Source organism: Mytilus californianus, unplaced genomic scaffold (genome assembly GCF_021869535.1).
Source record: "Mytilus californianus isolate M0D057914Y unplaced genomic scaffold, xbMytCali1.0.p SCAF_9, whole genome shotgun sequence".
Taxonomy (NCBI): Eukaryota; Metazoa; Mollusca; class Bivalvia; order Mytilida; family Mytilidae; genus Mytilus; species Mytilus californianus.
The window spans coordinates 7,158,840-7,185,230 of NW_026262745.1; the positions used below are offsets into that span (position 1 = coordinate 7,158,840).

Here is a 26,391-nt window from a genome sequence, read left to right on the forward strand (position 1 = left end):
AAAAATTTCTGAAAAACCTATAATTACATCATGTTACAGAGAAAACTTAGAATGAAAGTTCTTTTGAATAGGCATTGTGTCTGCAGGAGTACAATGGCAACACCTCAATCTTATGGATAAAAAAGTTGTGGACACATACATAATTTAAAACAGGGTTCATACATAGGGTTTCAGATGACATTTTATGTCCTGCTATAAGCGAAATTGTGTAAATTTCATTTTAAAAACTACTACAGACAGCTTTTCAAATACAATCCAAATTATGAATGATTACTCAAATTTGTATTTATTCTAACAAGAGTGCACATACTGAAATGTCCCGCCTGCTTTACTGACCATTGATTTTATGTTGGTAGTCCAAAATATAAAGTTTCACCACAGGAATCACATACACTTAACATGATCAAATAAAATGAGGTCAAGGTCAAATAAACAAAACCAGTAGTTGACTTATTGATTATAGTATACAAGAAACATGAACCATGAAATCTTTATATTTACCAATGAACCATGAACATGAGGTCAAGGTCAGATGAACCCTGCCAGACACACATGTACACCTTACAATCATTTCATGCTTTAAATATAGTTGACCTATTGCATATAGTATTTAAGAAACAAACTTAACCAGGAAAACTTAACATTGACCAATGAACCATGAAAATGGGTCAAGGTCAGATGACAACTGCCAGACAGACATATACACCTAACAATCATTCCATACACCAAATATAGTTGACCTATTGCTTATAGCTTAAGAAAAACAGACCAAAACACAAAAAAATAACTTTTACCCCTGAACCATGAAAATGAGGTCAAGGTCAGATGACATCTGCCATTTGGACATGTACACCTTACAATCATTCCATACACCAAATATAGTAGACCTATTGCTTATAGTGTGTAAGATATGGACTTGACCACAAAAAACTTAACCTTGTTCACTGATTTTGACCTCACTTTGCAATCACATTAAGGTGTACCAATTCTAAACAGCAGATGCAAATTTTGACAAGGAATCACTGAGCTTTGCTCAAGGGAGATACATAATGCAAACATTTCAAACCATTTCCAGCAAATTTCATTAGAGCTATATCAATATTTTCATGCCAGTATGTACTGAGCCACTGGACTGGTGAAATGTATGAAGACAGACAAACACAACAATACCATAATAGGACACCAAAATAAAGATCATGTTAAACACACTTAACAACACCAACTTAAATATCAAATAAAATCACATGGCATCAGTTTAAACAGAATGAATTACAGGATTGACAAGATCAAAGAATATATGTACTAGGAATACTTTAATACCTGATCTATCTTTTGTAAAGTGTTCATAAATGAAATACCTACTATGGCTACACAAACAAGATATCCTGTGGATACTATCAACAATCATCTACCATCCTCCCTCAAATTGTCACATTCAACTAGGAGCAATCAAATTCTTATTATATCCCTACTAATGCCGAGCCCATTAAAATTACATATGCTGTACTTAATTGTATGAATCCAACTGCCAAAAAAGATCTTAGAGATTCAAATCTGACTTAAACATGATGTTTTTTGTATTTGTTTAATTAATTTTGAGGATTTGTAAGTAATGAGAGCTAACACCTTGTTACCAGATAATTATACAACAACTCATCATAAAAAAATATATTCAAACGACTCCCCCTGCTGAAATAAAACAAAGTATGGCAGACCTGTACCTTCATAATAACATTCTAATGATTCTATTCTGCTGATAAACGTGTGGTGAAAATTAAAAACGTTCTGACATAACATATGTTATGCAGTGCTTTCAAAAGCATAGCAGAAAGTTTGATTGTTTTTCCTCCGATTAAGAGGTAAACAACAAATAGTACATGCATTCATAGACGTAAACTGATGGAGTATTAACAAATGATAAATTACCTATGAAAAGAATAAAGAAAGTTTGTTTTGGTGCAGGTTAATAAATGTTTTGTCAATTACTTCATAATGATAATCATTGCCTGTTGGGAATTTGTGTGCTATAATCTTAGACTAGAAATAATTTATTGTAAATTTTCTTAGCTATCTTGGTGACTGAAACTTGGCAAAGAATACAAGTGCTAGAACTAGTATGTATATAAAAATTATATGGAGAATGATTGCCATGTGACAACTATCCCTAAAGACCAAAGGGCAAAGATGTTAACAATTACAGAACAATGTACCGCCTTCAAAAAGGAGCAAAACCCATAACAGATCATAAACTATAAAAGGCCACTGGATGACAAAATGGTGCATGTCTGAACTATTAAACAATTCTCATACAGACACTGAATGTTAAATATTAAAATCAGGTGATCATGAAAGGTAAATATTTCCTGCTCAACTTAAAGGTACCTGTTATCTTGCTCATATGACAAGTAAAAATAATAAAATAATTTACAACCAGGCAGGGACAAAGTATGAAATTCTTTACTTTGTTTTTTTTCATCATAAAACCATGAATCACTGTGTAAAAGTCTACTATGACAGAAAAACAAAGGATATGGGGTATCCATCCATGACAAAAAATCAGTACATGCACAGCAAAAAAAACACAAAAAGCAAAGAAACAGCGCTTGCATTGCTGTTCTTCATCTCAAAGTCTCAGTGAAGCCTTCAACACAGAGCAAAAAAACTGAGACTGGATTTGTAGAAATTTATATAAATCATAAATCCCCTTCCTTTTCATCACATCTTAGTCCGTGATTGCTCTGACTGACTTGTACTTAAAAAAAGGCTGTCAAAGCATTCTTGGACTATGAATATCCACACAGTGTAAAATAAAATGCTCCCCTGGGTGCAGCTTGATACCACCGCAGAGGTCGAACTCTGAACAGTTGGGGCAAGTATGGACACAACATTCAAGCTTGATACAGCTCTGAATTTCGATTGTGATTAAATATTTGACACAGCATAGGTTTCTGACACAGAATGAATGTGGTCTAAGAACTTAAAATTTTTTTAATTTACCTATTATGGTCCAATATCCAAAATCTAAATACATGGTTAGATTCAGCATATCAAAGAATCCAAAGAATTCAATTTTTGATGAAATCAAACAAAGTTTAATTTGACCCTTTTGACCTCAATGTGGACCAATTTGATAACGGGGCCCAAAAATCAAAATACATGGTTAGATTCAGCATATCAAAGAACCCCATATATTCAATTTTTGTTGAAATCAAAGAAAGTTTAATTTTGGACCCCAACTTGGACCAACTTGAAAACTGGGCCCATAATCAAAAATCTAAACACATGTTTAGATTCAGCATATCAAAGAACCCCAAGAATTCAATTTTTGTTAAAATCAAACTAAGTTTAATTTTGAACCCTTTGGACCTTATTGTAGACCAATTTAAAAAACGGGACCCAAAATTAAAAATCTAAATACACGGTTAGATTTGGCATACCAAAGAACCTCAATAATTCAATTTTTGATGAAATCAAACAAAGTTATAATTTTGGACCCTTTTGACTTCAATATGAACCAATTTGATAGCGGGGCCCACAAATAAAAAATTTAAATACATGGTTAGATTCAGCATATCAAAGAACCCCATATATTCAATTTTTTTTTAAATCAAACAAAGTTTAATTTTGGACCCCAATTTGGACCAACTTGAAAACTAGGCCCAAAATCAAAAATCTGAATACATGTTTAGATTTAGCATATCAAAGAACCCCATATATTCAATTTTTGTTAAAATCAAACTAAGTTTAATTTAGGACCCTTTGGACCTTAATGTAGACCAATTTGAAAACTGGACCCAAAATTAAAAATATAAATACACGGTCAGATTCGGCATAACAAATAAATAAATGTGGTCAAAGATTTTACAAATCTAATGCGCCATACTGTGCAATTAAAGATTACTTCTTGAAATTTTTCAATATTTGAAATTTGAAAAAAAAATAATATTTGAAGAATAATTCTTTTTAATTTTTGAAACCTGAAATGAGAAAAAATTTACCCCCCCCCCCCCCCCTTTTCCCACAAAAAAAATCTTTCCCTCAAGATATGGTCATAGTCTCAATTCAAATTTCCAATGGAATTTGCAACCATAATTACCCATTTAAATTTACCATAGTGCTAACTTATCTATTTTATAATATATAGAATTTAAAATATGGTGTCAAATCTTTCATATGGATTTTTTTGTAAAAAAAAAAAAGATGCATCATTTGCAGATATTTTTACTGGTCTTCCTTTATAAATATGCATTTCTTTTTAAACATAATTTAAAAGCAGTGTAAGGGAAGTAATCAAAATGTTGTATTTGGATTACCTCCCTTACACTGTTTGAAATTGTCTTAATTGTTCATTAACCATTACTTTATACATAATTTAAAAGCAGTGTAAGGGAGGTAATTCAAATGATGTATTTGATTTATCTCCCTTACACTGCTTATAATCATGTTTTGTACTAAAGTATTTGTCCATTAACCAGGACAACCTTGTTTTTCCCCCTTTTTTGCCCCTAATTCCTAAACGGTTTGAGCCATAACCCCCCAAAGCAAATCCTAACCATCCCTTTGTGGTATGGAAACTTGTGGTATAATTTCAGAGAGATCCATACGCCGTTCCACAAGTTATTGTCTGTAAACTAGAAAATGCTTATTTTTGGACCCTTTTTGGCCCCTAATTCCTTAACTGTTGGTACCATAACCCCCAAAATCAATCCCAACCTTTCTTTTGTGGTATTTAACCTTATGGTAAAATTTCATAGAGATCCATTCACTTAAACTAAAGTTATAGTGCAAAAACCAATGTGTCTTCGGACGACGGCGACAACATCATACCAATATAGGACCGCAAAAAATGTTTGCGGTCGTATAAAAAATTACTAACCATGGATAGCCATGCATATACTGGACAATACTAAGTATACCAAGAACAGCATTGTAATGCTTATAAGTATTAGATACACTTAGCAATTTTACCTTATTTCATGATAAAGCATGACAAATGCAGGATATCCAATCACATTTAATGACATCTTGCATAGGTGTTACAGACTTATATGGTGCCTGTTTAGAATAGAATAGTCTTGTTGCCTAAATAATGAATGACCTTTCCATGAATTAACCATGTGTCCTCTATCATTTTAACCAATACCTACCACAGATTTCTATCAATGACATTAGTTTTGGCACTGAAACAAAATTCTTCATGTAAAACATTTACTTTGGAATAAAATACTAATAAAATGTTTCATCACCTCACCATCTAGTTTATACAGAATATGATTGATGTTTTACACATAGATTATACTTCTTCTATCATCCATTCAGCTGCCCAGTTTATGCACTCTTAAAAAAACTCAAAATGTACTTCACATCATGGTTTTAAAAACAAAACACTAAATTATGCAGAAAATGATTTTGGCAGAATTTCTATTCATCATACCTCTTTGTTTTCTTTACAATATATCACTTTTTTTTAAAGATATTTTGGCAGAAATAGCAAAATAAAATATGGTGCTTTTGCAACAATAGATTTCTTAAGTAATTGCACATTTTGATTGTTATAACTGAAAAGTTTATCAGATTTGGCAAACAATTCTGATCATTTCAACATTTTATTGCTTTTTTTTTTGGGGGGGGGGGGGTCAGCACTTTAGTGGTAAGTTCTGTCGCAATGTTTCTATTTCTTTTATAATACAGTACAGTGGTGAGTACACACAACAAGAAAATCACTCTTTATTATATATTATCTAGTGTTGTCAACGCTTAACCAGTTAACTGTCGAAAGGACCGAATATCGAATACCAAAAGCGCTAACTGGACCATTTTTCAAGTTTAGCGGATTAGATATAATTGTGTATAGAAATCAGTAATAAATATTGTTGATTTTTGAAATGATTATTGTGCTACTTAATTTGACAGATCCATTGTCCAGTATATTGATAATTATTGTCAACCTTGAAAATATTCAAATTTTACAAAATTAATAAGCACAAAGACAACTTGTCCGTCAGCTTGGAGAAAGATCTAAAGTAAACATAATTTTTTCACTTTGATTTAATATTGCATAGAACTAGATGTCTAATCCTATCTCCCTCCCAAGCTCTGTCATACTTTAAACCTAAGACACCAGAGAAAATGAAAAAATCAACAGTTTCATCTTCTCAATATATTACTACTACAATATATTAACGACCTTGACTACCCATTAGGGTCTTAAAAGGTCGATGTCTCAATCTGAAGTTATTACAAACGCCATAGTTGATATGTGTTGGATTATCAAAAGTAAAACTTCCCCAGGAATGCTCAAAGCCAAGCCTTATAATTCCCAAGGATAAGTTTCAAATCATAGTACCGTGAAGCCATGCATTTGCATAAAGAACGGTAGATAAGTCCTTTAAACATCAACCTAACTACCGTTAACCGCTTAATTGGTCGAAACATTATCTGAGAAACCGGTAAGGCAAAACTGTTTAATTTGACAACACTAATATTATCAATTAACTGTTTACACAAATTTTTCAAAACACTAAGGATTATCTACCCCAAGAATAGCTAGATTACCTTAGCTGTATTTGGCAAAAACTTTTGGAATTTCAAGTCCTCAATGCTCTTTGACTTCGTACTTTATTTGGCCTTTTTAACTTTTTTGATTCAAGTGTCACTGGTGAGTCTTTTGTAGAGGAAATGCGTGTCTAGATTACAAAATGTTAATCAAGTATCTATAATGAGTTTAGTTATGGTGAATTTTCTTAGTGAATACTGGTGATTGTTGTTCACCCTAAAACATCTCTCTGTAGAAATGATAGGTAATATGTGACAGCATCATATACCATAGCCATACCACCAGTCTGTTTTACATTGAATCACTAAGCACCAAGGAGACTGATTTTTAAAATGAATCACCTTGGGTGACAGTTGTAATAAAGCAAAAGATAATGTCTAAGTTTTACAGGACAGTCACTTCTCAAACTTTGTAATAGGCCTCAGCTTAGACTTATTTGACAAAGTGCTTGATCCATCTACTAGCAGTTATAATTTCTATTGGAACATGTTTCAATATAAACCTGTTATTTTTTTTAATCTATTTTTTATAAAATTTATAGAAATACTTTAGAAATATAACACACAAAAAAAACAAAGAAGATTTTTTTTATTGTAAACTTGCAAAACTTCTTGTTAAAAATCAAATGATTTTCCATTTCAAATCAAAGGTAAATATTATAAAAAGAGCAACTTGACATTCTAATTTAATTTTGTAACCCAAAAGCAAACAGATAGAAAATTCCAACAAAGGGCACCTGTTTAACCAATTATGCAAATGACCTGTGACCAACAAACATGATTAATATTTCTTTACAAAACAAAACAGCACAAATACAGATGTTTGAAACAAAACCCTGTTGTTGTAGAATATAAGATTCACAAGCGTTGATGCATCTTCCATTCTGCACATACCACATGGGGGACGTGCATCTGTGAAAGTCATCATAATTCCGTTAATTAGCCTTAAAAACAAACTTAATCAGAGAATGATGAATTGCTACTGTTTGGTATCTGAGTGTAGCAAGATAATAACAATCATCTACTGATGACAAACATATTAACCCTACATAGACAATAGGTACATTGAGCTATTATTAACCCTACACAGACAATAGGTACATTGTATTGTTAGTATCAACTGTACTGAAAAAAGTGCTTGCTGATGCCTCTGTCCCCAACTTTATGTGCTGTTTTTCTTCACCAATTGATAAAAAAATATCTCTCATTTTCTTTCTAATGAATCCCTCCCTTAAACCACTAAAAGCTCTATTTCTAATCAGGCTAAAACGCGATGTAAAAATGTTTTGTCTAATTTCACTTTTGTACTATGGCATTGTTATGAGTTCATATATTCCTTTAGGTCAGAAATCAACCAATCATACTACTGGATTTGGTGTTTTGAAGAAAAATTTATTTACCCTTGAGTACTGACTACTGAGTAAAGATTTATGACCAAAAGGCATACTCTAGTCTATCAATACAGACAGTACATGTATTACATATTTTTCTTAAAACACTTTTAAGGAATTTCTACATCTATCAATTACAACAAGATCATCAAACTAGTGTAAACTGGGCTAGGTAACAAGATTAAGCAGGTGTAAATTCCTAATTACCAAAAACATTGGTATACTTCTGCAAGTTTTGTCATAATTATATCTCAAACCTTTACTTAATTGTACCAGCTAGAGCTAAAATGATTTTTTTTTACTTTCACATTGAAATCATTATGATATTCTATTGAAACTGCCTCTTAATTCTGTAAAACAGATCAAGCTTAATATTAACAAATTTGGAGAACCAAAGGACACTACTTAATACCTCCCCCCCTCCCCCCCCAAAAAAAAACAGATATGTATTCAATATCAACAAGGAAAGGAGGAAAGGATTATGTAAACAAATATATGTAAGATTAGCAAACATTTTGTAAATGTAACCACACAGAAAGGTTTTGCTGTCATGTAATTCTCCTGTAGGAGTGAACAAACCAATGACAATATCTTGTGTACAGGAATCCACTCTGGTAATTGACCTTATAAGGCTTACTATACGGTATGGCTTTTGCTCATTGTTGAACTTACAGTGACCTATAGTTGTTCACATCTTTGGTGGAAAGTTGTCTTATTGGAAATTGTATATCTGTCCTTATTTTTTCATTGCTTCATGTTGCCTCAAGATCAATGTGTTTGAGAGCAGGATTTTTAATTCAATCAAATGTGGTATTACCCTGTCTGTATGTCCAAAGACCTTTATAAGCCATCCTTTTTATAATATCATAATGGATACTGTAAGAACTTACCTTGATCTTTGATTTTGAAGAAAAATGTGTCACTGGTGGCATCTTCATTGGGATTCAAAATGTATTCTACTATTCTCTTGTTAATGTCATCTGAAATCAAACAGAGAAAATTAATTGGATTAATAAGTAGCCGAATAATTGAAAGTCTTCTCTGACTTTTGGACGGGGAAACACTGAATTCGGTTGAGGTATCTACCTCTAAAATGGATGAGGACTTCAAATAGGTATAATTGATAAACTGGATGTATGATAACATATCTTACTGCATAAGACACACATTTCAACAACAAAAGTCTCTTCAGTGATGCTCGAGGCCATAATATTTTAAAATCCTGACTATTCAGATTTACACCAAGATGTCGTTAAATGAAATTGGATACCCTGCCTGCATTTATCATGCTTTCCAATAACCTATGACCAAATCGCTGAAAGACCCCCCCCCCCCCTGAATTACTGAAAACTATCATTCTGCTTTGACAATAATATCTTGGTGTAAATTAGATTCCGCCATTCGGGCTAAAGCCCTCAATGTGTCTAATACATACAACAGTTCATATGAACAAAAGCAGATGTAGATTATACATCAATGACACCAAAAACCCAACAGACATGTGTGTTCATTCTTTTGAGTTCAACAAAGTAGAGTTGGGCAATCATGCAGTGGTTTATTTAGTGGTTTATTTCAAGTACAAAAATTACGTACTTTTTGTCTCTATTACTTTAAGTGCAGTTTAATTTGTCTGTTATGTTTGCCCTCTGTTAATTATATTAAACTATTATATAAACGAGTTAAAAAAAGTTAATTCAGGAAAGCAATTTGGTATGTGTGACTTTTAATTACATACTTATTTTCATTTATTTTTGGAAATACAGCAAGAAAATTTTCAAACTCAATGCAATTCCACTTCGGTTTCAAGGTAACGTTAACTTTCTGACTTAAATAAAACACTAATGATCCCTTAAGAGCAAGGTGTGAAATTAATCAAAATTGCACATGCACAAAAAAAAACCTAAATTCCACAAATTAAATATTGAAGGCATACAGTACTTAGTTCCAGAGATGATGGGTATATTGAAGTAAAGACAGAACAGAAACGACAAAAGAATTCAAAGAAACAGCTGGGAAAAACAAATCAACAATACTTAAATAATTAACTCAATGGGAGTTCATTGGAAAGTAGTTGTTAAATATTGCAAATAGTTCATACAAAATATAGCCTTTTTCAGTTACCAAGTACAGCAAAACATAGATCATAATGAAACAGGAAACTATAAAGATCAAGTACAATTAATTATTGTAAGAGTAAACAAGTAAAACTGGGTATTCAAGAAATACATATAGCAAATGAGAATTGCTAACTGATGTCCATCTGAGTGACAAGATCATGAAGCACCAGGCCCGCAAAACCTTTTCTGAAATCAGATGCATGTGATTTTTGAGAAACAATTATTATCAGCAAAAACAGTAAATAAGTAGTAAATGAAGCAAAATTTTCTTTGCATTTCGTTCCACAAACATGGCAAAGGGGAAGATACTGTAATAATGTACTTTGTGTTTGGGAATTCATTCATATAGCAGACCAAAAGTAACAAAAATTACCAGAAATATTTACATTATAGCTTGAGCAATACGTCGAATATCATGTGAGTCCCATATCCAACGAGTGAGACTTGGTAGTACTGATACTTCAAGCTTTGGTTGATGGTGTGCATTCCAAGAGTGTAGTGGGAATATTTTGGTATTATTGATAATGGTCAAGCAACTGTTATCATGTTCCCATAAAAAAAGTCAGGCATCTGCCTCCGTTATGTGTTGCTTCTTTTGAGAATTTGTTGTTATCATATTATCAGTCATCTCAAACTCTGTTAGCTTGTCACTCACCCAACATCTCTTTCTACTCAAGTTTGTTTGTTATTATAATTAATATTATGTCATGCTTTAAATTAAGAACATATACATTGTTTGTACATTGCACATTTTGTTTGCTATTAGTCAGTTACATAATTTTGATTAATGATATTTATGATAAACAATTCTTTACTTCTGAATAATAATAAATTAATCAAAACTATTAGACAGTATGTAACTAAAAGTCTATACCTAATCAACATTTAATTACATCACCAACAATGTGATAAAAGATATAATTATAACCATGTGTAAGGAGACAAACATCCCCACCTTGATGCTAGAAGCTGTACAATGCATTGTCTTAGAGTGCATTTGTTTTCCTATATAAAAATAAGGAGATGTGGTATGATTGCCAAAGAGACAATTTTCAACTAGAAACCAAAGCAACTATAAGTCACCATTTGGCCTTCAACAATGAGCACAACCCATACCATAAAGTTAGCTATAAAAGGCCCCTGCATTATGGCCAGGCAAATATGAAACTGTTCAAATTATCAAGAAAAGCATGCTTAAACAATTAATGAAATACAAATATGACAGCAATATGAGGCAACCACTGAATAACAGGCTACTGACTAATGTTTGTCAGCCCTCAACCCTTCCCTTAACCTGGAACACTTGTGTAACCCCCAGGACTGGCATACAATTGAATAGACTTCACATATCAAGACCATTTTCAACATTGGCATTTAAATATTCATAATCTAAATAAGTTTAACCACAAGAGATTTATTTTGGACAAACATAATGTTGCCAAGTTTTAATAACCTTAAAAACCTGTATAAACTCTTAATTGATTGATTGATTAATTGGTTTTTAACGCCACTTTCAGCACTATTGTGCTATTTCGTGGCAGTCAGTTTTTATTGGTGGAAGTAGCCAGAGTGCCCGCAGGGAACCCCAACCTTCAGTAGAAAACTGACAATCCTAGTCAATTCAAGTTTGAAGTCGAGCGCACCTGCCACATGAGGGATTCCAACTCACAACCTGAGTATTGACAGTCTAGTGATACAGTAGTTCGACTACTTAGACCAGATGGCCATCGAGACCCTATGAACTCCAGAAAGAAATTTACTAGATGAATAGTGTTTCAAAAGTTATCGTATGCTTGCCAAGGTCAATAGGTTTGCTTAGCATAGAACATCCAGGTCTTTCTAAATAACCATGTGGTCAATTATGGTCCCCATCCCTTAGAGTTGTCAGAAAAAAATGCAAGACATTAAAGATTCAGATATTATTTTAGTCTGTGACCATCCAATAATAAACTATTAAAGAGTTTTTGGCAGCTGTTGTTTAAGAAAAAAAATTGACTTAACTAGGGGCTAACAAAATCATATATCCTTCTCAGATTGACTAAACTAGGGGCTAACAAAATAATATATCCTTCTCAGATTGACTAAACTAGAGGTTAACAAAATCATATACTGTAGATTCATTATTATTCGTTGGATACCAATTTTCGTGGATTTGTGGGTGTAAGTGATCCACGAAATTAAATGTTCAACGAATGACATATTTTATATAGGCTTGTACGCAGACTTCGACAAAACAACGAAATTAAATATCCACGAACATGTAAGTTCTCCTTAATCCATGAAAATTGGTACCCACGAAATAAATAAATGAATCTACAGTATCCTTCTCAGATTGACTAAACTAGGGGCTAACAAAATCAAATATCCTTCTCAGATTTATATTTCCTACATCATTTATTTGGGTCAAGTGTGGATACTTCAGAGGAGGAGATCTTTTTTTAAATGCTGTGTTATTTAGAGTGACGATCTTTTTCAGGAATGCTTCATTACTCACTGAAATGCATCCTTATACCAAATTACATCATTATGTCAGACATTAATCCTCATATAAGTAAGTGAAGCACAAAATGTTGGTCAGAATAACTTCTTCTTTGTCAGATACAGCTATTCTCCTCTAAATGTATTTTCCAATGGATTTATATGATTGTACATATAGGTTATTTAGTGTTAGTATTTTAACTCAAAACAAATCAATGAAGTTTAAAATGTCAACAGTGACCTACATTTGAGAGATACTTCTACAACATGTATATCTCCCTAGTGTTGTAGTCCTTACTCAAAGTTATGATAAAAGACCAATAGGTATCTGAAATTTGAACAATTTAAATATAACACTTTATAAAATTGACGGACTCAGAAAAAATTCTACTTTTGTGGAATCTTGCAGTTCTCTGTTACATGCACTCATTCACCATGTTATATGATTGTAGGTAAATTAAGTTATGAAATCTGAAATTGGACATCAATAATGAAGGTTAACGAGCATTCTATGAGTATTGCCTGGCAATACATAGTCCCCTATTGGTTAAAATTTCATTGTACTGGAACAAAATGCTAACTTGATCTATAACTTGTCATGGTGTAAACTATAGAACAAATATCAAATCAATATCTTCAAGCATGACAAAAAAACATGTAAAAAATTGATTATTTGAGTGAATTTTCTAAGTCCAAGGATCATAACTCTGCACAAAATCATCAGACCAGAACAGAATTCAAACTTGATCTGTTACTTGTCATGATAAAACTATGTACCAATTATCAAATCAATATCCTCAAGCATGATGAAAAAACGTGAGGAAAACTGATTATTTGAGTGAATTTTCTAAGTCCAAGGACCATAACTTTGCACAAAATCATTAGACCAGGCAAACATTTGAACTTGATCTGTAACTTGTCATGATAAAACTATATACCAATCATCAAATCAATATCTTCAAGCATGACAAAAAAAGGAAAACAGATTATTTGAGTGAATTTTCTATGTTCAAGAACCATAACTCTGCACAAAATCATCAGACCAGAACAAAATTCGAACAGACAGACAGACAGACAGACGGAGTGCAAACCTAAAGTTTCCTTCATCTTCGTCAGTAGGGGACTAAAAAAACTTTATCAAAGACACTGAATCATGAAATAAGGGTCCAGTTGCCATGGTCAGTCTCTCACAGATACATCTGCACAATGTCATCTTATTACGGTCTGTTCGTCTCCCATGTACATGACATAGATATCAGAGATACTTTAATAGTCTCCCTTCACTTTATTGAAGTAAAATACAAATAATCTGATATATATTTAAGATGTGTAGAGTGAAGAAGAGGCTGTTGCATAAGAATATGAAGTTTAAGTGGTGCTGAAGCTATACAAAAAAAAACATATCTGAATATAATCTAAGAAAGGACACCAACACTTCAGATATATTTCACCTAACAGTTTGTAACTTGATTCTATACAATATAGGCTTCAAGAATGGGAGGATGATTCATTTGCAATATCAAAGAGATATAAAAGATTTGTACATGTACTTATGACTGTCAACATTTTTCCCTTTAATAATTGCACACAACATTGTAAGCAAAATGCAGTAAGTTCCTTCATCAAGCAGTCAATGTCATTAATTCTGAGTATTCATAGTGATTAATATATATATTTATTCTTTATAGATAAGCACCTGCCCTGATACATGCTGTGTCAAATTTTTTGGGGGAGATATATAACATCACATAAATTAAAATCCATAACTTTTCATTAATACAAAGGAAATTAACATATTGAATTCATACATTGTATTTCTCTTTCTTAGTATGCATGAAATATTTGCCACTAGACATTATGCAAACTGTAAGTCTTCTTTTCGTGTTCAAAATTAATTCTCTGAATCTGAATGTCAGACTGTAGTTTGAAGTCAGTGGTTATCTTAGATACATCCTTCTTATTGTCTGGGTTCAAATTATTGTAGGTCTGAGGTGTCCATGCATAACCTTTAAAGTCCTGCCTTAAAGTGATTTTCAACAGTGAACCTTTGATTTGTTACTGAAAAAAATCCTTAACCAGCTTTCACCTCTAAAATCAATTATGAATCCCTACTTTCAAAAATTTGGTGTTCATGGCAGATCACTGATACAGTGAGTGTCTGTGAAATTTGTTAACAACTTTTTTATACACAGGGCAATTTTATTTCTTGAATATATTCTGAAGAACTTATTGTATTTGTAAATGTCAACCTCCAGACAACTTTTGGTGTTTTGTGTTGTCTCGTTGTTGTTGTGTTTAGGTATACCACATATCTACTTTTATTCATTGAAAAAAAAGCTTAAGGACATTGACTTCCATTATTGCAAAGGTGCTAAGCGACAAGTTTTTAGCAACAAACAATAAGTAAATAAATGTGGATAGTGTCCACATGTGGACACAGATGATGCCCACACTTGCATATCATATAGTTATAAAGGGACATAACTGAAGAACAATAAAAGTGATGCTACCCAAATTTGAACTTGATCTGAGTTTTGTGGTAATAAGCATTGTGTGTAAGTCTCATAACATTTGGATGAGGCTAACTTAAGTAGAGAACAGAAACTAAAAATTCAGCAATTTTTCTATTTGTAAACATGCATAACTCTAGAATGGTTGTGTGTAAGTTTTATAACATTTGATTGAGACAAACTAAAAAATTCAGCAATTTTTATGTTTATAAAGGGACATAACTCAAGAATGGTTAAAGTGTCGCCACCAAATTTCGTACATAATCTGTATTATGTAGTAATAAGCATTGTGTATAAGTTTCATAACATTTGGTTGAGGCAAACTAAAGTTAGAAAACGGAAACAAAAAATTTGTACTTGATCTTAGTTTTGTGGTAATGAATATTGTGTAAAGGTTTCATAATGTTTGGTTGGGGCAAACTTAAGTTACAGAATGGAAACTAAAAATTTTGCAATCTTTCGAATTATAATTTGGTTGAGGCAAACTTAAGTTAGAGAACGGAAACTAAAAATTTTGCAATTTTTCCATTTATAAAGGGGCATAACTGTAGAACGGTTAAAGTGATGACACCAAAATTTAAACTTGATCTGTGTTTGATGGTAATAAGCATTGTGTATAAGTTTCAAAACATTTGGTTGAGGCAAACTTAAGTTAGAGAACGGAAACTAAAAATTTTGCAATTTTTCCATTTATAAAGGGCATAACTCTAGACATTTAAAGTGATGCCACCAAAATTCGAACTTGATCTGTGTTTTGTTGTAATAAGCATTATGTATAAGTTTCATAACATTTGGTTGAGGCAAACTCAAGTTAGAGAACGGAAACCAATTTTGGGACGTACGGACGGATGTACGTACGTACAGACGGATAAGGGTAAAACTCAATGCCCCCCAAGCTACAGCAGGGGCATAAAAAGATATCTTTATCGTCCAAATAAAACAATATCTGTACAGTAAGTACAACTTCTGTTTTGCCACCACAAATTCAACAACACAAACACATTCTACTTTTTTAACTAAAAATATAAATCTATTATCATGATTCGATTTTCCTTCATATTCTGTTTGATGTTAGTTAAATAAATGCATGCCTGTGAATTTATTTTCATGCAAAACTAGAAAACTGACATGTTCTATTAAACAAGGGCCCTGTGACTTACTTATTTTTATGTGAGGCGAATAGACTGATGTATACAAAGCAAATGTTCAAAAGGTTGTCAATATTCATAATGTTGACACCAGCAATTAATTCAGGGTGTGTTCTTGATTAATATATGTTTTGTGAAAATCTAAAGCTATGTATTTTGCATTGGGGGGACTCTTCCTATATAAAAGTATACACAGACATGCTGCTGGTATAGGTTGCTTGTAGATTTGGAGAGAATATTTTCTTCCCATCATGGGGCCCCATTCTTTGTCATTTTTGTCTTCGTATTATTAGTGCATGTTAGATTTGAGAATGTTTCCACAGAAACTATACAGTTTGACAATTACTGTAGGTTTCTTTAATCCCTTTTAAAAGGAGACCTTAAGCCACTCTCTCATAGAGTAGGGTATCATGCAAAGGGCTACTTAAAAAGGTACAAATTTTGGTCTGTAGATCTCCCTTCTGTTTTTTCTGGATTTTATTTACAGATCGAAACATCTAGTAATAATTCCTGCTTTGATCTGCATATTTCGTCTGTCATAATACATTGTCTGACCTACATTTCTGGAATTAACTTTAACTTTAAAATTCAAAATTAGAACATTATCACTGCTTTTGATCTAAGTTTTTGACATTTTAAATAATCATATCATTCCTGAACATTTAGTCAAGGGTCTATGAATTTTAAAAATGAACTTTATAATGTTACAAATATTTTATTTGTTATGCTTTAACAGCTTCTTTATATCGATCATATTATAAACTACAAACAAAGAAATAATAGAATTCATGCTAGACTTTCCTAAACAAGTTTGATTCAATCAGTAACATTTTTTCACGAAAAGGAAATATACTTATATGAATACGAAATCCTGACAAAGAGCTTTTTTACTGTTAATCTCAGAATGCAATCTAAAGTTTATAATGAATTGTACATACTAGTTCTGTTATTAACTGTGGTTTTAATTTTAAATTGTCGATTGATATATTTTTCTCAAAATTTGTTTTTTTAATACATTCTTTTATTACTACTTTTAACATATTTTTGTTAAAAGTACTGCTACTCACATCAAATCAGACAGATATTCACTGTAAGAAGTATATATATATATTTGGAAATATAAAAGCTAAATACTTTTTCTATATATACAGTAGATATTTGAAAAACACTTTTTGCTCTCATTTTTAAATACACATTTCCCTGGAATGTGGGCTATAAATCATGAAAAATGGTGTAAACTTGCAAAAAAATATCTCTTCGAAATTCTTGTACACAAATTTGTAAATTTACAAAATGCACTCAGAATTGCAATTCTAATACTTTCAAAAATGTAAACTTTCCCCAGTGAAACACTCCTTAAAACTATTCTTATAGTAAAACAAAATTCTTTTGATATTTTTTCATAATAAGATAAAATGTGAGTGTTTTCATCATTTACAAGTATATTACAGCATGCTTTTTGTACTTAACCTAAGGTAGCTAAAATCCTTGGAATTTTTTACTCTCTAAGACTATTGCGTAATCCATTTTGTAATCTGAAGGAAAAATCCTTATCTTTGCCAAAAATCATTTACAGCAGAGGGAAAATAATTGTCTTACAAAAATACAAATATTTTGAAGAGAAATTTAATCACATAAAATGTAAAATATATTGGTTTGTTACATTGATCTTGAAGCTCCTGCTATGTAAAATACCTTTGAAAATGAAATCATACATTGACATGATTAAGTACTGGATGCATGAACTATAAAAGTTGATGAAGTTTAGAAACTTTTTGTTTATAAACATCATTTAGACTTGTTTTGGACATTGAGGGCTTTAAGTTTTCCTCGGCTAGTAGAATTTTGGTAAATATGGTACTTTTTCTAGAAAAGGTCACCTAAGTAAATCATTTGTTGTAAAAATGAAGTCATTACCGTACGCCAAAAATGCAAATCAGCATTAGAATTATATTAATGCTTCCATAAAAAATCAACAGAAAAAACACCACTAAAATTTGAATTCATATTACAATTTCTATTATTGAAACTTTACTTGCTTGTAGCATTTACAGAAATCAGAGAAATAATTTTGCATTTTCAGTCTTTGACCAGCAATGTCATTTATAAATGCACATATATTTATGAATAATATCTAAATTCACACTATTGAACAAGGTACAATTAATCATTTCTATGACCTTTGGACTTGTTATGTTATATTCCATTTCTTACAATTGACATATTCAATTCTAAAATTCTCTGAAACTTACATGTAGGTAAGTCAAAGCATTAAAAGAATTGATCTCAAGGGTAACCTTGTCATTTTCTTCCATTATCTTACAATTTCACTGTCTTGTTCAAATTGCTGTGAGAAAAAGTTTATTGCTTACATAAAGTTGAACTGGGTGGAAATCAATTTTACAAACAATAATTCAATAAAACTCACACAGACACTATACAGAAGAAGGCCAATAGTCAATAATTTATGTTGTCAAAGTAATAATAGATCCTGTCTCCATAATGGTCACTTTGTCACCAGTCCCCACTAAAACTTTAACCTCAGGTGATATCAGACCATTGTTACACAGCTGGGGTTAACAGATGTTATGAATCTTCACTGTCATTTTCCAAATGTTTATGTCCAATTTAGAGAAAATGGAACATTGACCTGGTGTAGAGAGGGCAGTGAAAGTTTAATCTGTATTTATTTCTTATTGTTATTTTTTTTTAAATATAAGTGATTTGCACCTGAGATTCCTACTCAGCAATCACATCCCTGAGGGTCATTTGATCAAATTTGAGTCTACACCACAAACATTGTGGGTCAGATTTAGCCATAAACTACATAAATCATTATTTTCATAAATGCAGTTTCTCTATTTTATTTTATATATTAAATAAACAAGGATACAACCATTTTAATTTTTGAGATTTTCATAGGGGGATAGGTGTTATCAGTAACAACAGTTCTAGTTTCATGTATGTAATATGTCTTCTTATGGTATTTCACCCTCATACAAACATACCCTTTCAAGTTCTGTTGTTTAACTGTGATTGACATCAATTTCGTACAAGTTGACCTGTGACCTCAAATGTTTCCTGTTGTCAAAAGCATGAGAAAACTTTGATTTGGTATGTTCTATATTATCCAAATCTTGTCTAAGAGAAATCTAAGGTTCTAGCCAAGACCAGCTTTTTTGTTAAAAAAATTCACAATTTGACCTTGAGGTCAAAGGTAAAGGTAACGTCTTGGTTATAATGTTATAAATGAATGTTTCAGATGGTCTCATGGTGGAACCTTCACAGGTCAAATATCTTTACTATACCTTCAAAGAATTTAAGATTATTAAGTTCTGGCTAAGACATATGTGTGCAAGCTTAATTGCCAGAACATTAACTTAAAGTCAAGGAACTATGTCAGTTACAATTGTACGCCACATTATGATATAAGTGTTAGGCCTTGGTCCTTGAGATTAAAGTAGCTAGAGTTATGTCACGTCATCTTCATGGTGATACATTGAAATGCCAAATATCACAAGTCTGAATTCTTTGTCAAAAGATTTCAAAGTTCACTTCCAGACAAGTCTGCATTTAATTTAAAAAACATTATTTTGACCTTAAGGTGAAAAGTAAAGGTCATCTGATAGTTAAGTTGAAATAAGACAAGTCATCTTATGGTGATACATCCATATGCAAACTATAAGTAAAAAAAATTTGACCTGGATACAAGAAAAACAAAAAGAAGTCTCAGAAAAGACAGAAGAAGAATTCACAATTACTAGCATGTTTAACTTCATTTCACTTCATGTAACTAAATGTTTGTCGATTAAACTTTATAATTCAGTGATTTAAATTGAAAACTGCTTCACTATTAAGTTTTTTAAAAAGTCAGATAAAAAACTTGCTAATCTTATCTTAGAAAACATGAAAATCAACAGGATTAATACATAGAAAATGGAAAATACATGTTAAACCTTATCAATATTTGGAATCAGCAGATCATTTCATATGCATTAATCATTGAAACTACTTCAAAAATGTCCATAATCAATACTATGTGCCTTGTCCATTTCCAAACATCAAATCAATCATTGAATTAATTTCTTCACATTAAGATAAAAAGTTGTCTGATGTATGTCAATATAAGATAATGGTTTTACTGGGATTGTTAATTTCCAAACATGTCTCATCTACAAGACTCCAAAGCATGACATCTCTCAGACTTATGTTCATTCTGGACGCCACAAACTATGTATGACACACATCCCATATGGATAGAATAACAATAATATAACCCTTATCCAGCTGATGACAATCAAAAGTTCACAAAAAAACAATGTATATGCATTTTATCTATTAGATTAAATTAGCAGAGTTCAACAGTTTTTTTTAATAGTAATTTCGTCTCTTGTTCATTGTTCAGTACATAATCTTTTAAACACTGAATGTTTTGTACTATATTCTACTGGTGAAATCAACAATTTTTTAGATCTTTGTAGACTAAATATTAACACATGATTTGCCTCATCTTTTTCTTTCTTCCTGGCTGATTAAAACATCAATTAACTTGAAAGTAGAAAATATAATCTAAAAGTCAATAAAAAAAATAACAGAAAGGTCTGAAACCTTCCAACCAGCAGCAAGATACAAATAAGATTAAGAGACTTCTACAAACATCAAAAGAAAACCAGAGACCATTAAAGCAACAGTGAGCATAAAACAAAGCAATGATTTGCACCAATAAATTTCCAATAAAGTAACAATACAACAGCTGTTTACTGTCTCAGCTGACTGAAGTATAGGCAGATGGTGACATGTCTCCCAAGGGATTACAGAAACACTTACAATTAAATAATATACAATCATGTCTTTATGGTTAGTACACATGGATAGCTCACCAAAGTACCATGTTGCCTACAATATTGATTATCTCCCTTTTCACTAACATGGCATCAAGCACAAGTTAAAGCAATTCCTGATCTAATGAGGCCCCAATATTTGTAGGATGTCTTAATATTTTTTGTGAGCGACATTTCCTAATGAAAAATCATTCAAAATTACAATAGTTTTCCCAGAAGATTAACATATGTTGTTTTTTGATGTGGTTAACATTAATGTGTTATTACTCTGTGATATTAAAAATACCCTTAAAAAATTATCAATGTCAGATTATAGGAGAAATTTACAGAATGTAATATACGGTAATCATTTGAATCATAATATTTGATCAATGCATTTAATGAATTTCAGACAGTGATTCAATTTACATGTAGACAGCAGTATAGATATTTAAGAACTAGGAAATGTGAAGCCTTTTTCTGTCTACTGTAAATTCAGAAATTATTGTGTGCGTTTGATATTGTGATTTTTAAAGAAATTTGGACAAAAATGCGAAAGTTTTTTAATGCGATTTCAGGAAAATCTGCAGTAAGATATTATATCGGATATCAGAATGCGAGTTCTTATTATTACGATGCTCACTTACTCGCATTATTTACATTAAGAAAAACCTCGCAATAATTTCTGAATTTACTATATGACATTTACTAACTATAATGTATTGGCATATAAGCTAAACATATATTTAATCAATTTGTTCAATTCTATAATTGTCCAAATATCTGTTTAAGTAATTATGGGCATTACCAAGGATTCTAACAATATTATACATGTTATAGGGCACTTCTTAAATAACAGTCTGATTAGAATACAGATTCTGTGTCCATGTGTTGGTTACAAGAGAAGCGTGGACGCAGGATCTATATTGCAGTCAGATAGTTCTAATAACTATTTGTTTTCAGCTTAAAATGATTTTACTGATCAAAAGGAGGGAATTTGATTTCATGCTAATAAAATACAATTTTTTTCTGTTTAGAAATGGAAGTTCCGGGGAGGGGTACATGTATTCCCTCTATGCCCCACCTGAATCTGACACATGTAAATGTATTTTCCTCCAAGATCTTCCCATTTTAAATATGAGTAAATTGTTTTTCTACAATAGGAAAGATCCACCCATGTTACAAGAAGTGTACTGAAAGTATATGACATGTGTTTTCATTAATCACTATAAGTACTTCAAAAAAAATAAAGAAGTTAGTCAAAGGAGGCGCTGTTTTATATCTATGATTAACTTTGTAAGTAGTAAGTAATTAAAGGGTCATAGATTATCATAAAGATGTTTTTATTTACTTAGACATAGGCAGTAAACTGTATGGAGAGTGTTCTGATAACACTGTAAGGTAATAGTATTGATAAGGAGTTGTAAAAGGTTCTGCTGTTTTAATTACTATCTGAGAGGTTAAGCAGCTATCAAAAGGCAAATAAAACTGACACATAAAGACAAGCATGAATTGCTTCCTATACTATTAAACTATAAAATTTAAACCAATTTCAAAATTTCAAACAGGAGCCACAAGTCAGTCACTTTTCCAAATGCCTACATTTATCCATGTCTTTTGCTGTTTTGTGTCATTGGGTTGATGTCTCATTTACCCTTACATCTATTTTAATGTAAATACATGTAGGTTTGATTAAACGTAGATCTACTGGAAAGAAGCTTCTATTATATGTTAGGTGTCACTATTTACAATGTACTAGATTTATCATCAGCTAAATATTAACTATATAAATGGGGAATGTGTTCATGAGGCACAGATGATGCCCTCGCTTACATATCATATACAGTTATAAAGGGACATAACTGAAGAACGGTAAAAGTGACTCTACCCAAATTTTTTCTTGATCTGAGTTTTGTGGTAATGAGCATTGTGTATAAGTTTCATAACATTCGGTAGAGGCAAACTTAAGTTAAGAGAACGGAAACGAAAAATTCAGCAATTTTTCCCTTTGTAAAGGGGCATAACTCTAGAACAGTAAAAGTGACACCACCAAAATTCTAACTTGATCTGTATTTTGTAGTAAAAAGCATTGTGTATAAGTTTCATAACATTTGGTTGAGGCTAACTTAAGTAAGAGAAAGGAAAACGAAAAATTCAGCAATTTTCCCCATTTGTGAAGGGGCATAACTCTAGAACGGTTAAAGTGACACCACCAAAATTCAAACTAGATCTGTATTTTGTGGTAATGAGCATTGTGTATAAGTTTCATAACATTTGGTAGAGGAAAACTTAAGTTAGAGAATGGAAACGAAAAATTCAGCAATTTTTCCCTTTGAAAAGGGGCATAACTCTAGAACAGTAAAAGTGACACCACCAAAATTCTAACTTGATCTGTATTTTGTAGTAAAAAGCATTGTGTGTAAGTTTCATAACATTTGGTTGAGGCTAAATTAAGTAAGAGAACGGAATAGAAAAATTCAGCAATTTTCCCATTTGTGAAGGGACATAACTCTAGAACAGTAAAAGTGACAGCACCAAAATTCAAACTTGATCTGTATTTTGTGGTAATAAGCATTGTGTATAAGTTTCATAACATTTGGTTGAGGCAAACTAAAGTAAGAGAACGGAAACGAAAAATTCAGCAATTTTTCCATTTGTTAAGGGGCAAAACTCTAGAATGGTTAAAGTGATACCACCAAAATTCAAACTTGATCTGTATTTTGTGGTAATAATCATTGTGTATAAGTTTCATTACATTTGGTTGAGGCAAACTAAAGTTAGAGAACAGAAACCAATTTTGGGACATACGGAAGGACGTATGTACATACAGACGGAGGTAAAACTTAATGCCTCCTCCGCTACGTCAGGGGCATAAAAATAAATACAATCATTGTAATAGCATTAGTTTTATCTAAATAAACAGCAGCCATGATGTTGGATCAGCAGCATCATGAAAATTATTTTGAAAACTAGACACTTTAGCAGTTATCATGATTTTAATTGAGTTTAGTTTTGTTCCAACTCGCGTGGAGAAATTTGTTTGAAAAAGTTTACAATGGATAAAGTAATGATAAAAGCCATACATTATACATACATGTACAAATGTACACTTTACACTGGTTTGAGACTGACCTGTAGGCTGTACACTATGGAAATGTGTTCTTTTTTTAACACAAAATATGTAACACAAAGGTTTATTCTTTCCTGCAGATCAAAGCACTTTAAAACAATCTTACTTTTGTGATAAAAAGCACTTCTTTTCAAAATTCCTACAATATAACAATGTAGCTATCCAAGTCTCAGAGAGCATTTAATAAGATGTAATAAAAGAATTCTGTCTGAAAGTTAAGATAATATAAGACATGCACTATATGTCCCAATGAAGGTTTCTTACTCTATTTTACTTTAAGATTTAAAATTATATGAACTAACATAATACAACTGGCAAACGCAATTTTATCTTTCAAAAGGCAGCTTGAAAATAAATTTTGAAAACAGTTGTGCATGATAAATGAAAACAAGAAATGATTGTAACAGGATGCTGTTACGAAGTCTCCCAAACGAAGCTCCCATAATTCCTAATTCCCAGGGTCGCCTGACATTTGACAAAGTCCAGTGAAAATTGGTTTGGTCCAGTAAAGTTATATGCATTAGTGATGCCTGGGGACTAATCCAGTATATCCTTCAAATCATCTTGGCATGACAAACCAGAATATATATGGTTTAGGGGTGGGGATCTCGACCATTTACAAGATACTAGAACATTGGGGGTGGGGGGAACCCCTGGGGACTGACCCTATACGTCATTCAAATGGTCGAGACATGACAAACAGGAATATATATGGTTTAGGGGTGGGGATCTCGACCATTTACAAGATATTAGAACTTTCTCAAATGGCAGGGGGTCGGGATGACCCCTGGGGACTAACCCTGTATATCATTCAAACCATCTTAGTATGACAAACCAGAATATATATGGTTTAGGGGTGGGGATCTTGACCACTTACAAGATATTAGAACTTTTTTAAATGGCAGGGGGTGGGGGTGACCCCTGGGGACTAACCCTGTTTATCATTTGATGTGTTTTATCATGACAAACCAGAATATATATGGTTTAGGGGTGGGGATCTCGACCATTTACAAGATATAAGAACTTTCTCAAATGGCAGGGGGTCGGGATGACCCCTGGGGACTAACCCTGTATATCATTCAAACCATCTTAGCATGACAAACCAGAATATATATGGTTTAGGGGTGGGGATCTTGACCATTTACAAGATATTAGAACTTTCTTAAATGGCAGGGGGTGGGGGTGACCCCTGGGGACTAACCCTGTATTTCATTTAATGTGCTTTATCATTTAGAACATTTTCAATTAAAAAGATTGTATCTATCACAAACGGTTTTCAATTTATAATCATTTGAAAATTTTAAATAAATAAAATCCCATAGGGTTCTATAGTATAGTAAAACCCTCCTTTCTTTTTGCCCCTCAAAGTACCCCTTTATAAACCCCATTGCACAAACAAAACCCTGATTGCACTACTAGACATGTTAGTCTAACATATTGTGAAACCCTTAGTTAATCTGACAAGCGGTTTTGGAGAACGGGTGCAGACAAGTTCAAATTTAAAAGGGGCGGAAGAAGAAGAAGAAGAATAATAATAAGAACTGAGCAAAACCAATAAGTCTTCCCAAACTTCGTTTGGGAGACTTAATAAATACTCATGCAAATTTGTCTCAAAAAATAAATAACCATTCCTCAAAACGATAGAAAATATATGTTCATTTAGTAATTAAAAGATCCTTTTGCCTCGCCCCTTCCCTGACATATCAAATGGTTGTCCAGGTACAGTGTTTGCTGTTTTTCCCTCATTTGTCTGATGAGTCCATTTATAGTGTAGACATTCATGTGCTGTACATGTAGCATTTAACTTAAGTGCAAGTCTTTATAAGAATCAGGCAATTTAAAAGAATTTCAAAACATGACAGAAAAAAACCCACCAACCTAACCATCCAATTTTGAAGTTACCCTTGTCCTGAGTTATAAATGGTAGGTCTATCGTTTCTGCGTGCCAGGTAATTAAAGAAATCACCAGACAACTTTTGGTAAGAATGATAGTAAATTATGGAGTTAGATCCCCTTAATTGGTAATTTCTAGTGCATTTCAACCAAATTATATTTTGAAATACCAGAACAGGAAAAGGAAACGAATGTTATATTCGTGCACCATTAAACATTTTGAACTTAAATTAATGTAAACTTGAGCAGGTTTTTGTTTGTCATTTTTTCACCACTGCCTGATTCTTAGGCAGATTGGCTCTTAAATGAACAGACTTATTTGAATGAATGAAATTACCTGCTATCTATT

The 26,391-nt window shown here is 32.1% G+C and overlaps 1 protein-coding gene across 1 annotated transcript in view; it reads right to left on the reverse strand.

Annotated features, from left to right (window-relative positions):
• The window catches only part of LOC127714953 (extracellular matrix protein 3-like), a 65,746-nt gene that overhangs the window by 34,003 nt on the left and 5,352 nt on the right, over positions 1 to 26,391 (reverse strand). The window contains exon 2 of the mRNA XM_052220974.1: positions 8,837 to 8,926. Within this exon, the coding sequence (XP_052076934.1) occupies positions 8,837 to 8,926 (90 nt within the window). The remainder of the gene's footprint in view (positions 1 to 8,836; positions 8,927 to 26,391) is intronic.